General features: G+C 41.7%; 1 protein-coding gene across 1 annotated transcript in view; it reads right to left on the bottom strand.

The window, feature by feature from the left end:
* The window catches only part of rg (A kinase anchor protein rugose), a 246,574-nt gene that overhangs the window by 1,744 nt on the left and 224,597 nt on the right, over window positions 1-20,233 (bottom strand). The window contains exons 31-32 of the mRNA XM_069339474.1: window positions 19,748-19,877; window positions 16,015-16,151 (exon numbers count right to left, since the gene is read on the bottom strand). Of these exons, the coding sequence (XP_069195575.1) occupies window positions 16,015-16,151; window positions 19,748-19,877 (267 nt within the window). The remainder of the gene's footprint in view (window positions 1-16,014; window positions 16,152-19,747; window positions 19,878-20,233) is intronic.

Below are 20,233 nucleotides of genomic sequence, written 5' to 3'. Positions count from 1 at the left end.
TTTATGTTTTTCAAGATGAAGACGAATTTTATTTGCTATTATTGTTTTTCAAGATGAAGACGAATTTTATTTGCTATTATAATGCTAGTAGTCAGCACTACTTCTAGTTTCCATGGGGGCCGGGCCTTACTGATCTCCCCAAATAGATACATCTTTATTCTGACTGACCTTACCCCTGAATAGCACTAGATTCCCCATAGTACAGACTCTCTTCTTATTTAACAGTTCTCTTCCTCTTAATACCACCCCAGAAGGCCTTTTTTTTTAATTTTAAAGAGTTCGTTAATGAGCTTCATTTTCAACTTTTCATTCACTCTTATTTCTTAGTTCTCAACAACTCTTTAACTGTTCTCTAACGTCATGGCTTGGTCGTCTTACTCCTTGTTGCCTCTACAGCACAGAAGCTTGTTTTTGAGGAGCAATTTTCCGCAAAAAAGGGTTATTGATCTATGGAACAAATTACCGGATAACATAATAGAACTGGGATCATTGGATTGCATCAAACGTAGATTAGACAATTATATTAATAAGTTTGGGTGAATATAAATAGGAGTAGCCTTGTATTTGGCAATAGTAGTTGCCTCGTATGGGCCAGTAGGAGCTGCCTCGTATGGGCCAATAGGAGCTGCCTGGTATGGGACAATAGGAGCTGCCTTGTATGGACCATAAGAACATAAGAACATAAGAACAAAGGTAACTGCAGAAGGCCTATTGGCCCATACGAGGCAGCTCCTATTCTATAACCACCCAATCCCACTCATATACTTGTCCAACCCGTGCTTGAAACAATCGAGGGACCCCACCTCCACAATGTTACGCGGCAATTGGTTCCACAAATCAACAACCCTGTTACTGAACCAGTATTTACCCAAGTCTTTCCTAAATCTAAACTTATCCAATTTATATCCATTGTTTCGTGTTCTGTCCTGTGTTGATACTTTTAATACCCTATTAATATCCCCCCGGTTATGTCCATTCATCCACTTGTAAACCTCTATCATGTCACCCCTAACTCTTCGCCTTTCCAGTGAATGCAACTTAAGCTTTGTTAATCTTTCTTCATATGAAAGATTTCTAATTTGGGGAATTAACTTAGTCATCCTACGCTGGACACGTTCAAGTGAATTTATATCCATTCTATAATATGGCGACCAAAACTGAACTGCATAATCTAAATGGGGCCTAACTAGAGCAAGATATAGCTTGAGAACCACACCAGGTGTCTTGTTACTAACGCTGCGATTAATAAATCCAAGTGTCCGATTTGCCTTATTACGAACATTTATGCATTGATCCTTTTGTTTTAAATTCTTACTAATCATAACTCCCAGATCCCTTTCGCAATCCGACTTCGCAATCACAACACCATCTAGCTCGTATCTTGTAACTCTATCATCATTACCTAACCTCAGAACTTTACATTTATCAGCCTTAAACTGCATCTGCCAATCCTTTGACCATTTCAAAACCCTATCTAGATCAACTTGAAGTGATAGTGAGTCCTCCTCCGAATTAATTTCCCTACCGATTTTCGTATCATCGGCAAATTTGCAAATGTTGCTACTCAAACCTGAATCTAAATCATTTATATATATTATAAACAACAGAGGTCCCAGGACAGAGCCTTGAGGCACTCCACTTACAACATTTTCCCACTCTGACTTGATTCCATTTATACTAACTCTCTGTTTCCTTTGGTATAGCCATGCCCTAATCCAGCTTAATATAGCACCCCCAATACCATGAGACTCTATTTTTTTAATCAGTCTTTCATGTGGCACTGTATCAAAAGCTTTGCTAAAGTCAAGGTATACAACATCGCAATCCTTACCACTATCAACTGCCTCAACAATGCTAGAATAAAAAGATAACAAATTTGTTAAACATGAACGGCCATTTATAAAACCATGTTGCGACTCAATTATTAATTTATGTTTTTCAAGATGAAGACGAATTTTATTTGCTATTATAGATTCGAGTAACTTTCCCACAATAGACGTTAGGCTAATTGGTCGATAGTTAGACGCAAGTGATCTATCTCCTTTCTTAAAAACTGGTATCACATTAGCAACTTTCCAAAACTCTGGCACTCTGCCTGACTCTATTGATTTATTAAATATGGTTGACAGTGGGTCACAAAGCTCCTCTTTGCATTCTTTAAGCACCCTAGCAAACACTTCATCCGGCCCTGGGGATTTGTTTGGTTTGAGTTTTACTATTTGTTTAAGAACATCCTCCCTGGTAACTGCTAAACTCGTCAACCTGTCCTCGTCCCCACCCACATAGACTTGTTCGGCTGAAGGCATATTGTTAAGTTCCTCTTTAGTAAATACAGATACAAAATATTTATTAAAAATACTACTCATCTCTTCATCACTCTCTGTTATTTGACCTGTCTCAGTTTTTAATGGACCTATCCTTTCCCTAGTCTTAGTACGATATAACTGAAAAAACCCTTTAGGATTTGTCTTTGCTTGCCCTGCTATGCGAACTTCATAGTTTCTTTTTGCTTTCCTTATCTCTTTTTTAACATTTCTAACCAGTTGTACGAATTCCTGTTCTAAAGTGACCTCCCCATTTTTAATCCTTTTGTACCAAGCTCTCTTTTTACCTATAAGGTTCTTCAAATTCTTTGTTATCCACTTTGGGTCATTAGTATACGATCTATTCAATTTGTATGGTATACTACGTTCCTGTGCTTTGTTTAGAATATTCTTAAATAAGTTATATATTGAATCCACATCGAAATCCCCATTTAAGTCACCTATCGCTGGGTTCATGTCTCGCTCCAAGACCGGCCCACACCCCATACCCAAGCCATTCCAATCAATTTTTTGATTGGAATATTTTGACCAATATTACTTTTTTCTGGTACAGTATTACTTTTAATTTTAAGTTTTTATGGAACTCGAATTCCCACTTCGATGACTGGCAAGGCATTTGCCTGTAAAACATATTACACTATTTCCCGAATTACACTTAAAGCAATGATCTTAAATTGATCCAAGTCATCCATTCTTCTAAAGTCTATTTTCAGGAAAAAAGAAACACTGCTTCCAGGTATTGTCTAATAATAACTTTTTGGAACCCTCGGGGTTCCACAATTATCTTCTAGTAACTTATTATTTAACGCTTTACATAGTATATATTTACAAGGACATGCACATTATAATTAGATACCCACAATCAGATACTGTCAACATATATTATTCTAAAATCCAGCACCTGTTCACCCACACACTGGGTGAATAGCTGGGATACGAGGACGGAGAGAGGGAACGGTGTCCATCAACTTGGACGTTCGGGGATCGAACGCCGACCCTGATGGACGTTGCTGAGTTTTCTTTTTTTGGGCCAAGACCGTCAGCAGTTTCAAAGCGTTGTATGACAAAGAGTGCTGGGAAGACGGGACACCACGAGCGTAGCTCTCATCCTGTAACTACACTTAGGTAATTACACTTAGGTAATTACACTAGATGGAGGGTACCTGGCAATTTCCAGGTCTTCCCCCACACACCCTCCCTGTCTCTCTTCACAGACACACTTTCCCTCTTCCCCCTTACTGTAACAATCTTCAATAATCACTGCCTTCATTTCTGTAAACATCTTCACACCATCTACATTCCCCCCCCAAACACCCTCCCCCATCTCCCAGCAACATGCCCTCCCCATATCACCCCTCCCACCAACACTCCATAAATTTATCCAACAATTTATTCTTAGTCTCTTCCTGGCACACATGCTATTTACCCATCTCCTCCCTCCATGATCACATGAGCCCTCCCCCCCCTTCCTACCTCCGTGATCACACGTAGGCTTCATAAAAAGTATAACATCTGCGGCGTATGAGAGGCTGGCTAACATCAGAACTGCCTTCAGGAACCTCTGCAAGAAATCCTTCAAAACCTTGTATACCACATATGTAAGACTAATCCTGGAATATGCGGCCACAGCATGGAGCCCGTACCATGTCAAGCACAAGATGAAGCTGGAAAAAGTTCAGAGGTATATGCCACTAGGATAGTCCCAGAACTAAGAGGCATGAGTTATAAGGAAAGGTTGCGTGAAATGCACCTCACGATGCTGGAAGACAGAAGAGTAAGGGGAGACATGATCACTATCTACAAAATTCCCAGAGGAATTGACAGGGTAGATAAGGATAAACTGTTTAACACGGGTGGTACGTGAACAAGGAAACACAGGTAGAAACTGAGTACCCAAATGAGCCACAGGGACGTCAGAAAAAACTTTTTCAGTGTCAGAGTAGTTAACATGAATGTTACCTGTAATTAGGGAAAAGATTTAATGGATTAAGTAGACTTATCTCCTTAAGCTAATGAGAGCTTGGAACGAGTATATTGTTGACACAATATACCCGTTACAGGTGGAATGCATTAGGCAGTGATGTGGTGGAGGCAGACTCCATACACAGTTTCAAATGTAGATATGATAAGAGCCCAGTAGGCTCAGGACTCTGTACACCAGTTGATTGACAGTTGAGAGGCAGGATAAAAAGAGCCAGAGCTCAACCCCCGCAAGCACAACTAGGTTAGTACAACTAGGCGAGTACACGAGCCTTTCCACTCCCTCTCCTCCCTCCATGATCACACGAGCCCTTGCCTCCCCCTCCTCCCTACCCACATACACCTTTTTTGACATATCTAATCCTGCCCTGTCAACACATGCCCTTCCACCGCCTCTCCCTGTCCACACACTCCTCTTCCCCATCAATATGACCAAAAGATTGCACCCCACAATGAAAATCTCTCATTAGAACATTTGTTTTCAAAATCAATATCTTAATTCACTTCTTTTTTTTTTTAATTAAGATACGAGGTACATCTGCATTAGTGCAGCTCTTAATTCACTATTATTTAAAGTAATGTTAAAGTCTACGGACTTGGTACTGAACATTTCACATCCACAGACTTCGTGAAGGAGGGGCATTGGGGACGTGCCCCTTTCTGGGAGGCACTGGGGCGACTCTGATCCCCTTAAGTTACTACCAATAAAATTATCATTAACCTTGTTAAAGGGCTCGTCAGAGAGCGGGCCATGGGGACCTTGACCCCCCGGAATCAACACAAGGTAACCGTCAACACGAGGTTCTGTATCCATCCATCTACCCATATGTGCTTGATGGGGTTCTGGGAGTTCTTCTACTCCCCAAGCCCATCCTTATTTTATCCATCTACATTCGTCTATCCATCCATTCATCTATCCATATATCTATTCATCAACCTACTCATCTTTCTATCCATCTACCTACTTATTTATCTATCCATCCATCTACCTACTCATCTATCAATCACACAATCCATCCATCTGTCCATCCACCTACTTATCTTTCCATCCATATATCTATCCATCTATTTATTCCTCTATCCATCTATCTGCTCATCTATACCTCTATTCATCAATTCATCTATCAGATGTCTTTGTCTCGATCTTTGTCTGTCTAATGTATGGGTGGTCGCCAGTAAAAGGACCTGAGAGTACTGTGAAATACTTCAAAAAAAAATAGTTACCCCTTACTCTGATAAAGGGCTATCTTTAAAGGTTGGGAAACCTTTGAAGCTGTAGAAGATTTAGCCATTTTATGTGAGTACAAGCAAATTCAATATTATTTCTATTATACAGCAAGAAATTTATGTTAATTTATCCAAGATCAGTGAATAATGTGCACATTACTATAAGAAAAAAAATTGGTTATGTCATCACCATTAATCTCCACTCCAGTCAACCCATCACTATCATCATCCATCACCACCTTTTCCATCTAAATAACAATGCTTCATCAACTATAATCTTTCAAGTTAACAAGTGGATCAAAATTCCTCATATTGGTGAATACGGACAAACTAGTAATGTCGAATTTCTGCAACAATATTTAATTCCCCCCCCCCCCCTAGATTTTCAGGATGCTGAACTACATATCCGGACACAACAGGTTATTCGTTCAGTCTCGTCCCAAGGGGTTTGGAAAGCATGTGGCCTTCTGTGTGACATCATCATATAATTACCTAAATGTAGTTACAAGATGAGAGCTATGCTTGCGGTATCCCAGTACTCTTTGTGGTATTAGTCTTTAAGGTCTATAAGATTAGTCTCAGGCTCTTTAGTCGCAGTGGCGTAGTGGTAAGACGCTCGCCTAGCATTTCATGAGCACTTTGTCCTGGGTTCACACACATACGATATGATATGGTGATATGCTTCTTGAGATCTGGTGCCCATATCTCAAGAAGCACATAAATAACTGGAAAAAGTGCAAAGGCATGCTACATAAATTGAAAAACAAGAGTTACGAGGAGAGGCTAGAGGCGTTAAATATGTCAAAAGTAGAAGATAGAAGAAAAAGAGGCGATATGATCACCACTTACAAAATAATAACAGAAATCGACCAAATCAACAAAGAGGAATCCCTGAAACTATCAACTTCAAGAACAAGAGGACACAGATTCAACTGAAGGAAACAAAGGTGCCAAAAAATATTAGAAAGTTTTCTTTTGCAAACAGAATGTTAGAGGGTTGGAACAATTTAAGTGAGGTGGTGGTGGAAGCCAAAACTCAGTTTTAAAGAGTTATATGACAAAGAGTACTGGGAAGAAGGGACACCATAAGTAGTTACAGTCATCCTGTAACTAAGGTAATTAACACACACACACACACACACTTAGGCACTAGGAGACTCAAACTGTCACCCCACCAGTGTGAGGCAGAAGCTCTACCATTGTACTATGAGACTAGCCGTGAGATAGGAAACATTTCAGAGGCAACCAACTGCTGCCCAACATAAATTTTATACTTTCCCGGCTTGCTACTGAGTACATAGAAATAAGTGATCCACAGCCATATGGGAACATCAATTCATCCAGCCTAAATGACTCACAATTATGCCAATAATTTCCACAAGCATTACTTCAATCAATTCCTGTGATCACTGCAATAAATTCAAGTGTCAATTAAATTTATTCCAATCACTTTGATAAATTTCACAGGTATCACTTCATTTAAATTGTTCAGGTATCACCAATAAATTGTTTGAGCATCTTTTTAATTTATTTTTCAGGCATCACTTAAATCAATTGTTTAGGCAACCCTTTAATAAATTGTTTAGGCATCCCTTTAATAAATTCCTCAGGCATTACTTTAATAAATTCCAGTTTTCACTTGAAATAAATCCTTCAGGCATCATTCCAACAAATTCAATGCTTCAGTTTGTTCTCCACATTTGGTTGTACAAAAATCTCCCTTTACCTAGGGTATACTTGGAATATATTCCTGGTATACTCCCGAAGCCTATCACAGTAGTCTACTTCTTTGGCTCACAACTGAGGGACCCAAAATGGTTGACCACATGTCCTATTACCTGATGCTTCTGTTCACCTAGCAGTCAAATAGGTATCTGAAAGCTAGGCAATTGTTTTGGGTTACATTCTTGGTATGGCTAGTAATTGGGCTGGGGAAGGAGGGGTAAAGAGGGGGACACAAACCTTAGTCCAGTCCTGTCCCTGACAATAGGGAATTAATTATTACACATTCTCGCATCTTTTCATCACAACATTCAATCATCATCTTTGCCCTCAACCCTTCCTCGAAATCACACTTTCACAAAATTACTTTTGTACTTGAGGTTATCTTGAGATTCTTGAGATGATTTCGGGGTTTTTTTGTGTCCCGCGGCCCGGTCCTCGACCAGGCCTCCACTCCCAGGAAGCAGCCCATGACAGCTGACTAACACCCAGGTACCTATTTTACTGCTAGGTAACAGGGGCATAGGGTGAAAGAAACTCTGCCCAATGTTTCTCGCCGGCGCCTGGGATCGAACCCAGGACCTCAGGATCCACATTTTCTAAAGTTCAATGTACCTTGCCCTCAACATTAAGACCTTAAACATTCCTAAGATTAACATTCATTAAAGGTTTCTTCATATTTTGACAACCTCATTATCTTCAAATTTGTTGTGCAATTACAAATGTCGCAAGGATTTTAACTCTGCAAACATAATTAAACGTTTATGATAAACAAAGATAATAATACTTTTCATTAAAAAGCTGAGGGTTAGAGTTAAGTCAACCACATAATCAGCGAGGAATGAGATAACTGCGGATGAAACAGGTACAACAAATTTATTTTTAAACTTGGCCTTATACAAGAAGTGGAAAGTAATCTTGACACCCCAATTTAAAATATACCTGTCCCATATTTATTTTGTAATACTATATTTAATATAATAGTATATATTTATTTTTTAAATATTTTTTACTTATAAAGTGGTTTTATTTCTCAGATTTTAGTTCCTTGCATATTTGGGTTCTGTGAACCTTGAAGTTTGGATCTGATGTACCGAGGTTTTCCTTCGTGTTCAGTTAAAAAGACTTTTAGCCATGCAATTGCATTCAGGGCTGGTTCACTTTTTTGCCAGCTTCCATTCTGCTTTGGTAACTATGGCATTTGTGTCTGTTTCTCAGCCCAAATAATCTGCCTAGATTTTCTGCAATGCAATGACTTAACTGTGAGTGTATTTCTGAGCTTGCTGGTGGTTTGTACAGGTACATCTCCAGGTCATTTGGTCATTTCAACTCTCCTCTTCTGCAAGTGAAGTATTATGGGTGTTGGCAGCAGTTGGAGAGTCTTTTCAGCTGCTGCAACTTAATGCTTCAACCTAAGTCTCATGCTTCAACACAGACTTTAAGACAGGCTTTATTATACATAGAAATCACAGTAACGTGATGTACAGTATATCAATGATTAAATCCATAGAAGCTGTGATGAGGATTTGAACCTATGTGCTGGGTATTCCCTGATGCACACTGTAGACGACTACGCCATAATATGGTCAAAAGAATTTAAACCTGGGGTTCTGCTGAACCCACGAGGATTCCTGAGGTTTCCACTGAAGCTGAATCAGGATGTCACACAATTCAGGATGTCACACATGTACTCTGGTGCTGTCATCCAGATCGTAAAATATTAGGAAACTCCTGTTTGCCTCCTGCCTCCATATTTCCATTTGGGGCAGTGGTGGGAGTCATTCCCAAGTGTGGGCAAGAGTACTATACTGAGCCTGCTCCGAAGAGGAGGCACAATTATGCCAATAAATTCCACAAGCATTACTTCAATCAATTCCTGTGATCACTGCAATAAATTCAAGTGTCACTTAAATTTATTCCAATCATTATTCCAGCCACTCACCCGATGGATGTTATTCCGACTCGTGCAGGAGTCTGGAAACGGGGAATTATGTGAAATCCTGGTTCGACTTCAGTGGAAGCCTCAGGAATTCTCATGGGTTCAACAGAACTCCAGGTTTAAATTCTTTTGACCATGTCGTGGCGTAGTCATCTAAAGTGTGAATCTAGGTATCCATCCAGTGCATGGGTTCAAATCCTCATCATGGCTCTTGTGGATTTTCTCACAGGCTTTATTATTCTTCTTCAAACTCCCAGATGTGCTATTAGTTCAGGTGGACTTGGTACCAGTATTTCCTTTCCTCTCCAGTTCATCGGGCTCCCTCTCTTTGATCCGACATTTCTCATAGCTTTGCTAGTTCAAATCAAATCAAATCAAATCAAATGTTTATTTAGGTAAGGTACATACATACAAGAGATTTTACAAAGAGTGATGGATTTATAGTTAGGGCTTGTACATACAATGCCTAAAGCCACTATTACGCAAAGCGTTTCGGGCATGAAAAACTTAAATGACTAAAGCTTAATACTAATTGAGAATAAAGAGTAAAATGAAAACATGGAATGAAAACATAGCTGAAAAAGCAGCACAAATACAATTCTGTCGACAAACAGCGACACAGTTCTCCAGAGCTGTGTGCCCTTGATACTTGGGCATTCTTTTTCCAGTCCCTCAGTCCCAAAACAGCCCTGGGATGTTTTGAATTGGTATCCCATGGTGTTCAGGCTGGGTTCTGTGCATTTTCAGTCTACATACAGTACCCTTTTTTGAGTGGTGATTCGGCTACTGCATTTCTCCCTTCAATAATCATCAAATTGGCACTTGTTTTATTCTTTTTTCTCATTTCTGCTATAAAGTCCTGTAAAATCATTTAACCCATTTAAATTTAGGGTCCCAGTAGTACAGTACTTGACTGTACTACCAGGTTCAAATCCTGGGCAGGACAAAAATGGTTGGGTGCATTTCCTATCACCTAATGGTCTGTTCACCTAGCAGCAAATAGATACTAAGGAGTTAGTTAGCTTGTTGTGGGGGGGTTGCATCCTGGGGAGGGTCAGTAATTCAACCTTGGGAGGAACATCGATATAAGCCACACAGTGGCTTATATTGAAATATATACGGTGGCTGCCTGTCCCTTGACACAATGAATTATCAATGAGTTAAATTCTGTGTGGTTAGGGCCAATTGTAAAGACCACTTACTTCACCTCACTTTTCACTAGTTAACACAATGTCCTCTTGCTTTTCTAATATTCACAATCATTTCCCAGAGATTTTAGCTACACTTAACTATCATTTTGACAAGTCTTGCAAAAACATTCCATGCAAAATGTGAATTAATGCAACTGCAGGAGTCAACAATGATTTGACCACTGGTGGTGTTCACAATAGAAAGATTAGACAACATCCCAATACCCACACAAATGTTTGAAGCAGGGCAAGAGAATAAATTAAAGAACAGTTACATAATATGCAAAATAATTAGGAAGAGCACTGAGAAACAAAAAGCTTTAAAATGTGGATGGTGTGGATGGAATTCAATCCAAAGTCATAAAGGAGCTGGAAGATAAACTGTCTACCACTGAAACAAGGAATAGTTTTGCTTTATTGGAAATATGCAAACACCACTCCTATTAAAAAAAAAAAAAAAGGCAAAATGAGCTCAGTAGAAAACTACTACCTGATCAACCTAACCTCACATATCTGCAAGCTCATAAAGAGAATCTTCGACAAAATCACTGAGGCATGCACTGGATATTCCTTTTCTCTTTTTGGGCATGCGTTGGGTATTCTCCTTTCACTATTCCTTTCCCTTTTCCTAGGTATTCTAACAAACTCTTTTTGTTATATACATCAATGACAAAGATGAGAATATTACAAACCACATATTTAAATTTGCAGGTGACACTAAGGTCTATGGTAAACTAAAAAGTGAAAATGATATTGAAGCCTTACAAAGAGATCTACATGAACTCCACAAATGGTCTGAAGACTGGCAAATGCAATTTAATATTGAAAAATGTAAGGCCATGCATGTGGGGAATAACAGTGCACATCACAACTACCAAATCAACAACATTACCTTGTAGCAGCTTGATGAAGATAAGGAACTTGGAGTCAGAATCCACCGGTCAATAAAACCAGCGTTGAATGTAAGGAAACGCCATTTTCTGGGTGAGTCCCGGAGGCTCCACAGAGCTATCCAGGCTGATATGGATATCCCTGACTTTGGCATCAGTCGATGTGGGTGGAGTTCTAGGTCTACTGAGGACCACGAGCCAGAACCTAGCCCCCTCAGAGAGGCAAGAGGAGCAATGGCCTATAGACATGCACATGTCATTTGAGAGCATTATATATCTGCCATCGACCAGGACAGGCAGCCAGAAAGGTAAGCACCCCAAAACAAACCCTATTCTGATTAAAAACAACGAAAATATACAAACGAATGGACAGAACTCCCCAAATGAAAACGAGCAAACACGTATAATGTCACATGAGCCACGCCACATGTCTGCACAGCTCCCCCCCCCCTCCATTCCTGGGAGGGGGAAGGGGAAGCCCCAGAACCCCGCGCCGGTGATCCACCCTGCAGTTCTGAGGCTGGATATCAAAATACGCAAAAACCGCCGACCGGAGGGTGGGAGGGTTGCTGGGGAGCTCCGGGACTCACCCAGAAAATGGTGTTTCATTACATTCAACACTGGTTTTCTAGGGGGGGGTCTGCTATGGCTCCCTGGAGCTACTTCACCAAAGACTAAAAAAGGGGGCCTTATCCGGGAGGCATACGTTGCTCTACATCTTAACTCAAAGTCGAGACCCAAAGTAACACAGGCCCAACTAGGTCCAGGAATGTTAATGAGGTAGCATGCAGCCAGGACCCTGATTGACCACCAAAAACCCGTGCCCAAATGTCAGCCCAGGACATGTTACCAAAGACGGCAGCATTAGCAGCAAACTTACGAACGTCATGGGCACGGGGATGGACTTCAGGCAGGCTAGACTTAATAACTCTATGGACAACCTGAGACACACGTACCCACGAACAGGGAAGAAGAGAAACCGGATCAATCCAAAGCGCGTCCCCGGACACAGAAGCTGTGGTGCGCAAATAACAGCGTAGGGCCGCAACCGGACACAACACATAATGTACCCCCGGCCTGATCAAGCAAGCACCTACAACCCAAGGACCCCTCTGGAAAGCAGCAGTCTCATTCTAAGACATTCGCCCCACCGGCTCCCGGGGCCGGTGGAGCGCCCGGGGCAGGGCGCACGAGTTGCCAAGAATATATTTTTGTTCATTTTTTGCACACAGTTCCAAATACATTTTATTTATTTTTACATGCTAATCCTATGTATAATGAACACGTACACTATATTATGGCAGTAAAACATCCGTACTGTCCAAGGACACTGTTACGTGCATGACACTTGTGTACACATTTGCACATATTTACCATGTATTATGCTAATTTATGTATATATACAATCTATTTACAGACTATACACTGTCACACACTATATACATTCACCATCAACACATTCAGAACACCGCGAGTGTGAGCAGCCACACCCAGACAGCCCTTCCTCACTCCTCCAACATTGTATTCGCCAACATTGCTCCTCTCATCATACAGTTATTCACACCAATGTTTCATGTTCATTTATGTATATTTACAACATATGTACACACTATACACTATCACACACTATATACATTTACCGTCAACACATTCAGAACATCGAGAGTGTGAGCAGCCACACCCAGACAGGCCCTCCCTCACTCCAACATCTTACTTGCCAACATTGCTCCTCACACCATACTGTTATTGTTTTTATTACACTATTTACACATGTTATATATACTTATCTACATGTTTTATTTACCAGAACTATGCAAGTAAGCCGGTATTGTGTCCAAACAGTACAGTGGCCACCATTCACTGCATGAGAAATCACACAGCAGACAGCAGACGACGCTGCGATTACGACGTCACCTCCCTCACCAAAATAGCTCCACTCAACATACTCCTGTTGCTGTTATTACACTATATACACACACACACTGTATATACCCATGTACATTACCCATGTACATGTGTGTTCCCCATAGCGAACCACAAAGCTAGTATGGTGAGCAAAACAAGAGTGGCTGCCACACAGTGAGGCTACCTCAATTCTCTCCCTCCCTCCCTCACCAATATTCCTCCTTCCACAATACTACGTACAATGCTAATTATAACCACAATCCTGGTCACTAATTTCTGTAAATGAATAATTGACCACAAGTTTATTTTGAAAAGGAATCTAAGAAGTCATTTGAAGAATCCTGGATGGACGAAATAATGCTGTGGTGCTGTGGCTAGCACTGTGAACATCGTGAACAGCATTGAATCACTGATATTTGAACATTGTACCCAGTCATTATCACACTCAGGCTCTTCTATAATACTATTATGGCTAAATAATACAGGTTATATTAATACTTTGACATTATTAGGTGATGCTGTGGTCACACGCTGAACAGCAGAGCTGTGTGCTCATGCTGTGAGCGCCAGCCTTGGTTGCTCACTCACTACTGAGGCTCTCATACCCGGCAATGTGGACCATGATTTTTTTTAAAGATGGCGTCTGTTTACAAGAGCCCTGAGGAAGCTGATGTGAACCCCATGTAGCCGCGGGAGTTTTGAATGGAACGTGAAAAATAAAAACACCCGGAGGCGCGTTGCGCACCTGAAGCCTGGGCCTGCAGGCGCGTTGCGCAGTTAAAGCATTGTTTTTTAAACAATGCTGTTTGTCGACCAAATTGTATTTTTGCTGTTTTTCTGCCATGTTCCCCCTTTTCTTATTTTTATATTTTCTCAACACATTTTATACTTTAATCTCAATTAGTATTACGTTTTAGTCTTTAGTGTTTTTCCTGCCCGAAACGCTTTGCGTAATAGTGGCTTTAGGCATTGTATGTACTAGCTCTATCTATAAATTCATCAATATTTGTATCACCCCTTGTATGTATGTACTTTACCTAAATAAACATTTGAATTTGAATTTGAAAAGGGTTAACCACTGAACTGTGCCAACCGAGTATTCTCGGTCAGTGGGAAACTGCGCCAACCGAGAAAACTATCTTTGATTTTTTCGTACCCATTCTAAATGTGTGCGCGGTGGTTGTGTACGAAATGAACTCTTTGAACGTCCAGTGAGAGGCAGCCACCTTGGAAAAAATTCCCAGAATGCCCTAGGGCTGCTAGCTGGCTAAGTACTAAGTGAGCAACCATGGGTGGCGCACGCGCCACTGGCTCCCAAACACCTGTCCGTCGCGTTGTTGAAAGATCGCGCTCTGTTGGTGAAATTCAAACCTTATTGTTTGAAGAACATAAGGGTCATAATATTGGTGAAGCTAGGTGCAATAAGGACCAAAACACAAAGGTCGGATGCAAGTGATACAGCACCTATGAGGACGATACATCGAGTGTATCCAGTTATAGCTCTGAGTGCCACCCTTGCCCACTTATGCTACCTCCAATTTATATAGATGATACATAGATGAATAATTTTCTGCGTTCAGTGATGATACATCTGATACAAGTAGCACAGATGAACAGTGTTAGCGGCTTCCACGGTGGTGTTTTCCATAGATATTTTCAAGAATAGCTGCATCTCCTCTTGCCTGACTGACACTCTTTGAGGCTGGCTGAATCTCTTCCAGAATGCCAGAATTTCTTCCCGACTGACGAACGCTCTTGAGGGTGGCTGAATCTCTTTCTGTGTGGGCCCTTACAAAGTGATCTTTTCAAGACTACCTTACAAATTTATCTTTTCCTATAATCTTTTCAAGACTACCTTATGCTTTACAAGCTTGGCTACATACCACCTACAGGTACTAAAGCCAAGGGTGTACGTGAGTGAGTTATTTGCAAGCACACAGAACAAAGATACAGGAAGCAAAAATCTATCTGTACCTGGTGCAACGAGAGCGAAGTCATGCTGTGTACCATGGACAACCTTTAGACAGCTTCTTAGTAAGACATGCAAGCAGTGAGCCAAAAGCAGGTCCTAGTGGTATGCAGGCAAAACGTGCCAGAGAGTTCACACCAGTGAAGTCCTCACTGCCTGATGTTATAATGGAAAGGGACTTCCAAACAGTAACACCTCTCCTCCTCCCACCTCCTCACCATCTTCCATACGCCAACAGGAGACATCAGCAAAGGTAAGTAATAACTTGAACATACTTTTGTAGTTAAGATATGGGTGAATTAGAAATAAAATTTAGTTTGAAGTGAAGTTTTTGGGGAGTCAGGAGTGGATTAATTCATTTCCCATTATTTCTTATGGGGAAATTCGCTTCAGTTTATGAATTTTCGGGTTACGAACCGTCTCCAGGAACGGATTCAATTCTTAAACCGAGGTACCCCTGTACTGAAACCTCCTTACATTTGTAATATACAGGATAATTATTTTATTGTTTATGTAGCATCTTGCCCATGGAATTACATCAGAATTTTCCCAATATACGAATGGAAGACCACTACTTCCTTCAGTTAAATAATTTAAACTAACAGCAACAATATACCCATCAATTAACAGAAAGACCCTCCCTGGAACTTGGCAACATTTGTGTTTCAACAATATACAAACGTTCCGTATATTTCCAGGCAAACTTTTAGAGAGTCCGCCTGGTGGCTCTCTCTCTTACTAGCAATAGAGCATCATGGAGGGCCTCCCTCCCCCTCCTCCCTGAGAGAGGCATTTCATTACATTCAATGCTGGGTTTTTCAAAGGTACTGAGGAAAAAAGTGCACAGAAAACAAAAAAGTGTACTTACCTCAGGATCTGCTTTCCTAAATTCTGGGTCTTCTTCATCTACTTCAAAGTAAAGTTCAGCTGCTGTAATGGAGACTGTACCTGGTACAACTAAGCCAGGAGCAACAAGACGTGCTCTAGTGCTCATATTCACCATGCCTGTAGAAATAAAAAACAAAGGAAATAAAAATAAGTAAATTCTTGTTTACATCAGTACATACTCAATATTTAATATTTATTTAAACTAAAGATATTCAGAAAAAAAACCAGCAATGAATGTAATGAAATGCCATTTTCTGGGTGAGACCCGGAGGCTCCCTGGAGCTATACTGGGCTGATGTGAATATATTAGATTGTGGCAACAGTCAATCAATGGAGGTGTAGGCCTATCGGGGACCAGCGCAGGAATCTGGCCCCCTCAGAGAGGCACAAGGAGCAATGGCCTATAGACACCCCCATGTAATTAGAAGCAGTCTATGTCTGCCATCTCCCAGGTCAGGCACCCAGAAAGGTAGGAATTCCAAAACAAACTACAGCTGGTTAAAAATTGCAGACCGAAAGCCAAACTAGCAAGCAAAACTCACCAATCGAAAACAAGCAAACAAGCCGCTACACAGTGTGGCTTGTCTGCACACCACAGCTGCTGCACCGCTGTCTGTGCAACTCCCTCCTCCCTGAGAGGGGGTAAGTGTGGGTCCCAGACCGCCTGTGCTGGCTACCCAACCTCAGTTCAGAGGCTGAATATAAAAAATGGGGGGAAAAAATGCCAACCGGAGGGAGGGATGCCGGGGAGCCTCCGGGTCTCACCCAGAAAATGGCGTTTTATTACATTCAACACTTGGGTTCTGTGGACAGCCCCTTCGGCTCCCAGGAGCTACCTAACGAAAGATAAAGAGGATGACAAAGAAATTAGTGAAATCCTAAAAATGCAGTATGAGGACATGTTTAGCATCCCAATAAACAACATGAAAGTGGAAGATCCAGACAATTTCTTCATGCGTGATATCCAAACCCCTGTAAATATAACTGATATCAACACGAGAGTACTAGATTTTGAAAGAGAAATTGTAAACATGTCCATGCACTCAGCTCCGGGTCCAGATTCATGGAATTCAATAATTATAAAGAAATGCAAGAACAGCCTATTGGCAGAGCTCAGGTGCATGGGGGAATTGTGTAAAACCATGGTTTGTGTCTCGGTGAGACTGCAGGATCTGTGGTAGGTCAGGATGATTTCACGGTTGCAATTATTTTACCATGTCGTAGCTCACTCGATTAAGGCAGTGTCTGGCATCCTCTTGGACGTAGGTTCGATCCCTCGTCGCGGCCCTTGTGGATTTGTTCATTTGATGCATCATGCTACTGTGATTTGTGTGTGTAATGAGGACATTCATCCTGAGGGCAGAAACCCCAAACAGGCGGAGAAGCAGCAGACATGAAACTGAATTGCAGACCAACACTGTAGAAGGAGGTGGACAGGAGAGCCAGGGCCAACACCAAACCAAAGAAAAGGCAAAACCAGCCAGATAACCTGGAAGTTGGATGGCAAGGAAACGGCCACCACCACCAGGGGCATGGGAACTAACTGCATGGATTGCAGCCAAGGCAGAGGCCAAGATGTCCACCAGAGGTTTCCTGCCGAGCGCCTCCAAGGGCCCCCAATTACCAAGCAGAAAGCGCTGAAAGAGGCCCAGTTACACATAACAGAAACCCCAAAGCATACTAACACAAAGGCCAAATGCCACAAGCAATGCTAACTGCAAGGGAAGGAAGTAAGTAGCATGAACCCACACTTGAGGATAGGCAACAGCAACCAATGAGAAGCACAAGGTCTCTCAGAGATGCCTGAAGCACACCCAAAAACCTGTCACAAAAGAGCAAGGGCAGGACAAAAAAGTGCAGGACACCAAGGAAACATCTGCTGCCCCAGGGCCAATCGAACCTGAACAGTAACAAGGCATGCCCAGAACATGCAGGAGGCACAAAAGAGAGTCACATGAGCTGCTGTGAAGGGACTCGAAAAGTAAACATTTGTGGGGCGCCAACTCCAACAGCCAAATGTCCACAAGACTAAACCCAAGGGACAGCCGCATTCAATCAGGAATATACAGGGAAGGGAACGGCACTATCAGAAGAAAGGGCCAAGCCATTACAACTATTGTATTGTAGTTGATTATGATAAGTACAACTACTTATCCTAATCACTTGGAAGTGATTAGGATAAGGATTTAGGACAGGATGGGACGGGGGGTAAGGAATGGTACCCAACCACTTGGATGGTCGGGAATTGAACGCCGACCTGCATGAAGTGAGAATGTCACTCTACTGTCCAGCCCAACCACTGGGGCTGGACAGTAGGAAAGGGAAAATGTAGAGGGGGGAAACAAAATCTCCCCCCTGCAACCAAAAGACCCACCACGGAAGGAACAAATGGCCATGGAAAGTCTAAAAAGGACCAAAGGTACTAAAACCGGCTCCTTCCAAGCCCTGGGAATTGCTGCCAGAGCGTCACTGGGGCAGAGCCAATGACCAACGCCCACTGCCCGGGACAGAGAAGCAAGAGTCCAAGGGAGAAGCTTCAAAGGAAGAAGGGCTGGCCTTATTACTATGCCCCCTCTGCCACCCAAGCAAGTGGGGGAAGGTGGGACTAACAAGCTCGCACAACTTCGTGAATTTTCAATCATTTGTTTACATTGCTCTTGTGGTTTGGAGGCTGGAGTCTCGTTTCTAATTAAGCAGTGGTCTGTTTTGTCTTGCTGTTGTATGGGGTGCCTTCCCTGCTGGTGGTACACATAAATTAATTGCTTGAAATTTTATTATACATGCTACCTATATTATAAGTTCCCTGCACCTCTCAAGAAGGGGGCCAGGTTCTGGTCGTTGTCCCAGGTAGGCCTAAAAGAACTCTGCAACTCATGGTACTTATATCAGCATGGTAACTTTAAGGTGCCACAAGAGGCTTCCGCCAGTAAAAATCATATATGTGAGCACAGTATATGTCATCATGTACCATACCAGTCAAAACTCACACCACCCATCAACTCACTGCACAGTATCATAATCACCCACAAATAAAAAATGGTTCGGCAACTATTCTAAACCTCCCCACCTCTATCTTATGCCCTAATCCCTACTCAAGACTTCCTGCATCCTTATCCTATCTTTTCATTCCCTGCTTACCAGATCTATGGTCACTCAAAGTGAAGCAAAAGTGATTTGGAAAAGAAACCCTGTGAAAAGGTACTTAAAAACAAACCAACAAGATCATTAGAGGAAAGGAGAGTAAAGGACAAGGGAGGAGAGAACATATTTCTGTAAGTTGTTACCTTATGCAAACAGTGGTAGATGGTTGGAACTATTCAAGTGAGGTGGAGGTGGATGCCAAAACAGTCAGTGGTTTCAAAGCATCATAAAACAAAGAATGCTGGGAAGACAGAATACCACGAGGGTAGCTCTCATCTTGTAACTACCCTTAGCTAATTATACACACACTTTAGGCTTCTATTGGGGACCCACCAAGGTTGAACTACTGACACTTCCTAGGATGCAACCCCACAACAGCTGCCTAACTCCTGGGTACTTATTTACTGCTAGGTGAAAAGAGGTACTGTACAATGTAAAAGGAAACGTGCACAGCCATTTCTGTCTTGCCTGGGAAAGGAACCCGGCCTACCCGATTTTGAGCCTAGATGAAATGAACTGCACTACGAGACAAGTTTCCCACGTGTAAGATAACTTTCCTGCCATAAACACACCTGTTACATCGGCATCAAGATCTCGGTCATCAGTGGTAAGTTCAGAGTCATCAAGAAGGTCAGGTGACTGTAACGGCTGTTGTAATGATCGCCTCTGAGCAGCTAGTTGAGCATGAAATTCTTCTCTGGCCTGAAATGATAGAAAATTTAAACAATAATATTCTTCTAAGCTCATTCAATTGTGAGTATAGAGGATATTTTGGTACTTATCCATATTAAAGTCAAAGGTCTATCATAAAGAACACCTCAAACTTATAAAATATAGAATGAAAACCCAGCATTGATTGTAATATAATGCCAGTTTCTGAGTGAGCCCTGTCAGCTTCCTGAAGCTATCCTACTGATATAGTTTTATATTGGGGTCATCAGTCACAGAGTTCTTGTTGCCTACAAGGAACCAGAGCCAGAACCTGGCCCCCCCTCAGAGAGGCAGAGAGAGTAATGGCCTATGAGCACTTTACATTTAAAGTATATCATACTTATCAT

Source organism: Procambarus clarkii, chromosome 41 (assembly GCF_040958095.1).
Source record: "Procambarus clarkii isolate CNS0578487 chromosome 41, FALCON_Pclarkii_2.0, whole genome shotgun sequence".
Lineage (NCBI taxonomy): Eukaryota > Metazoa > Arthropoda > Malacostraca > Decapoda > Cambaridae > Procambarus > Procambarus clarkii.
This window is presented reverse-complemented; position numbering and strand designations above follow the sequence as displayed.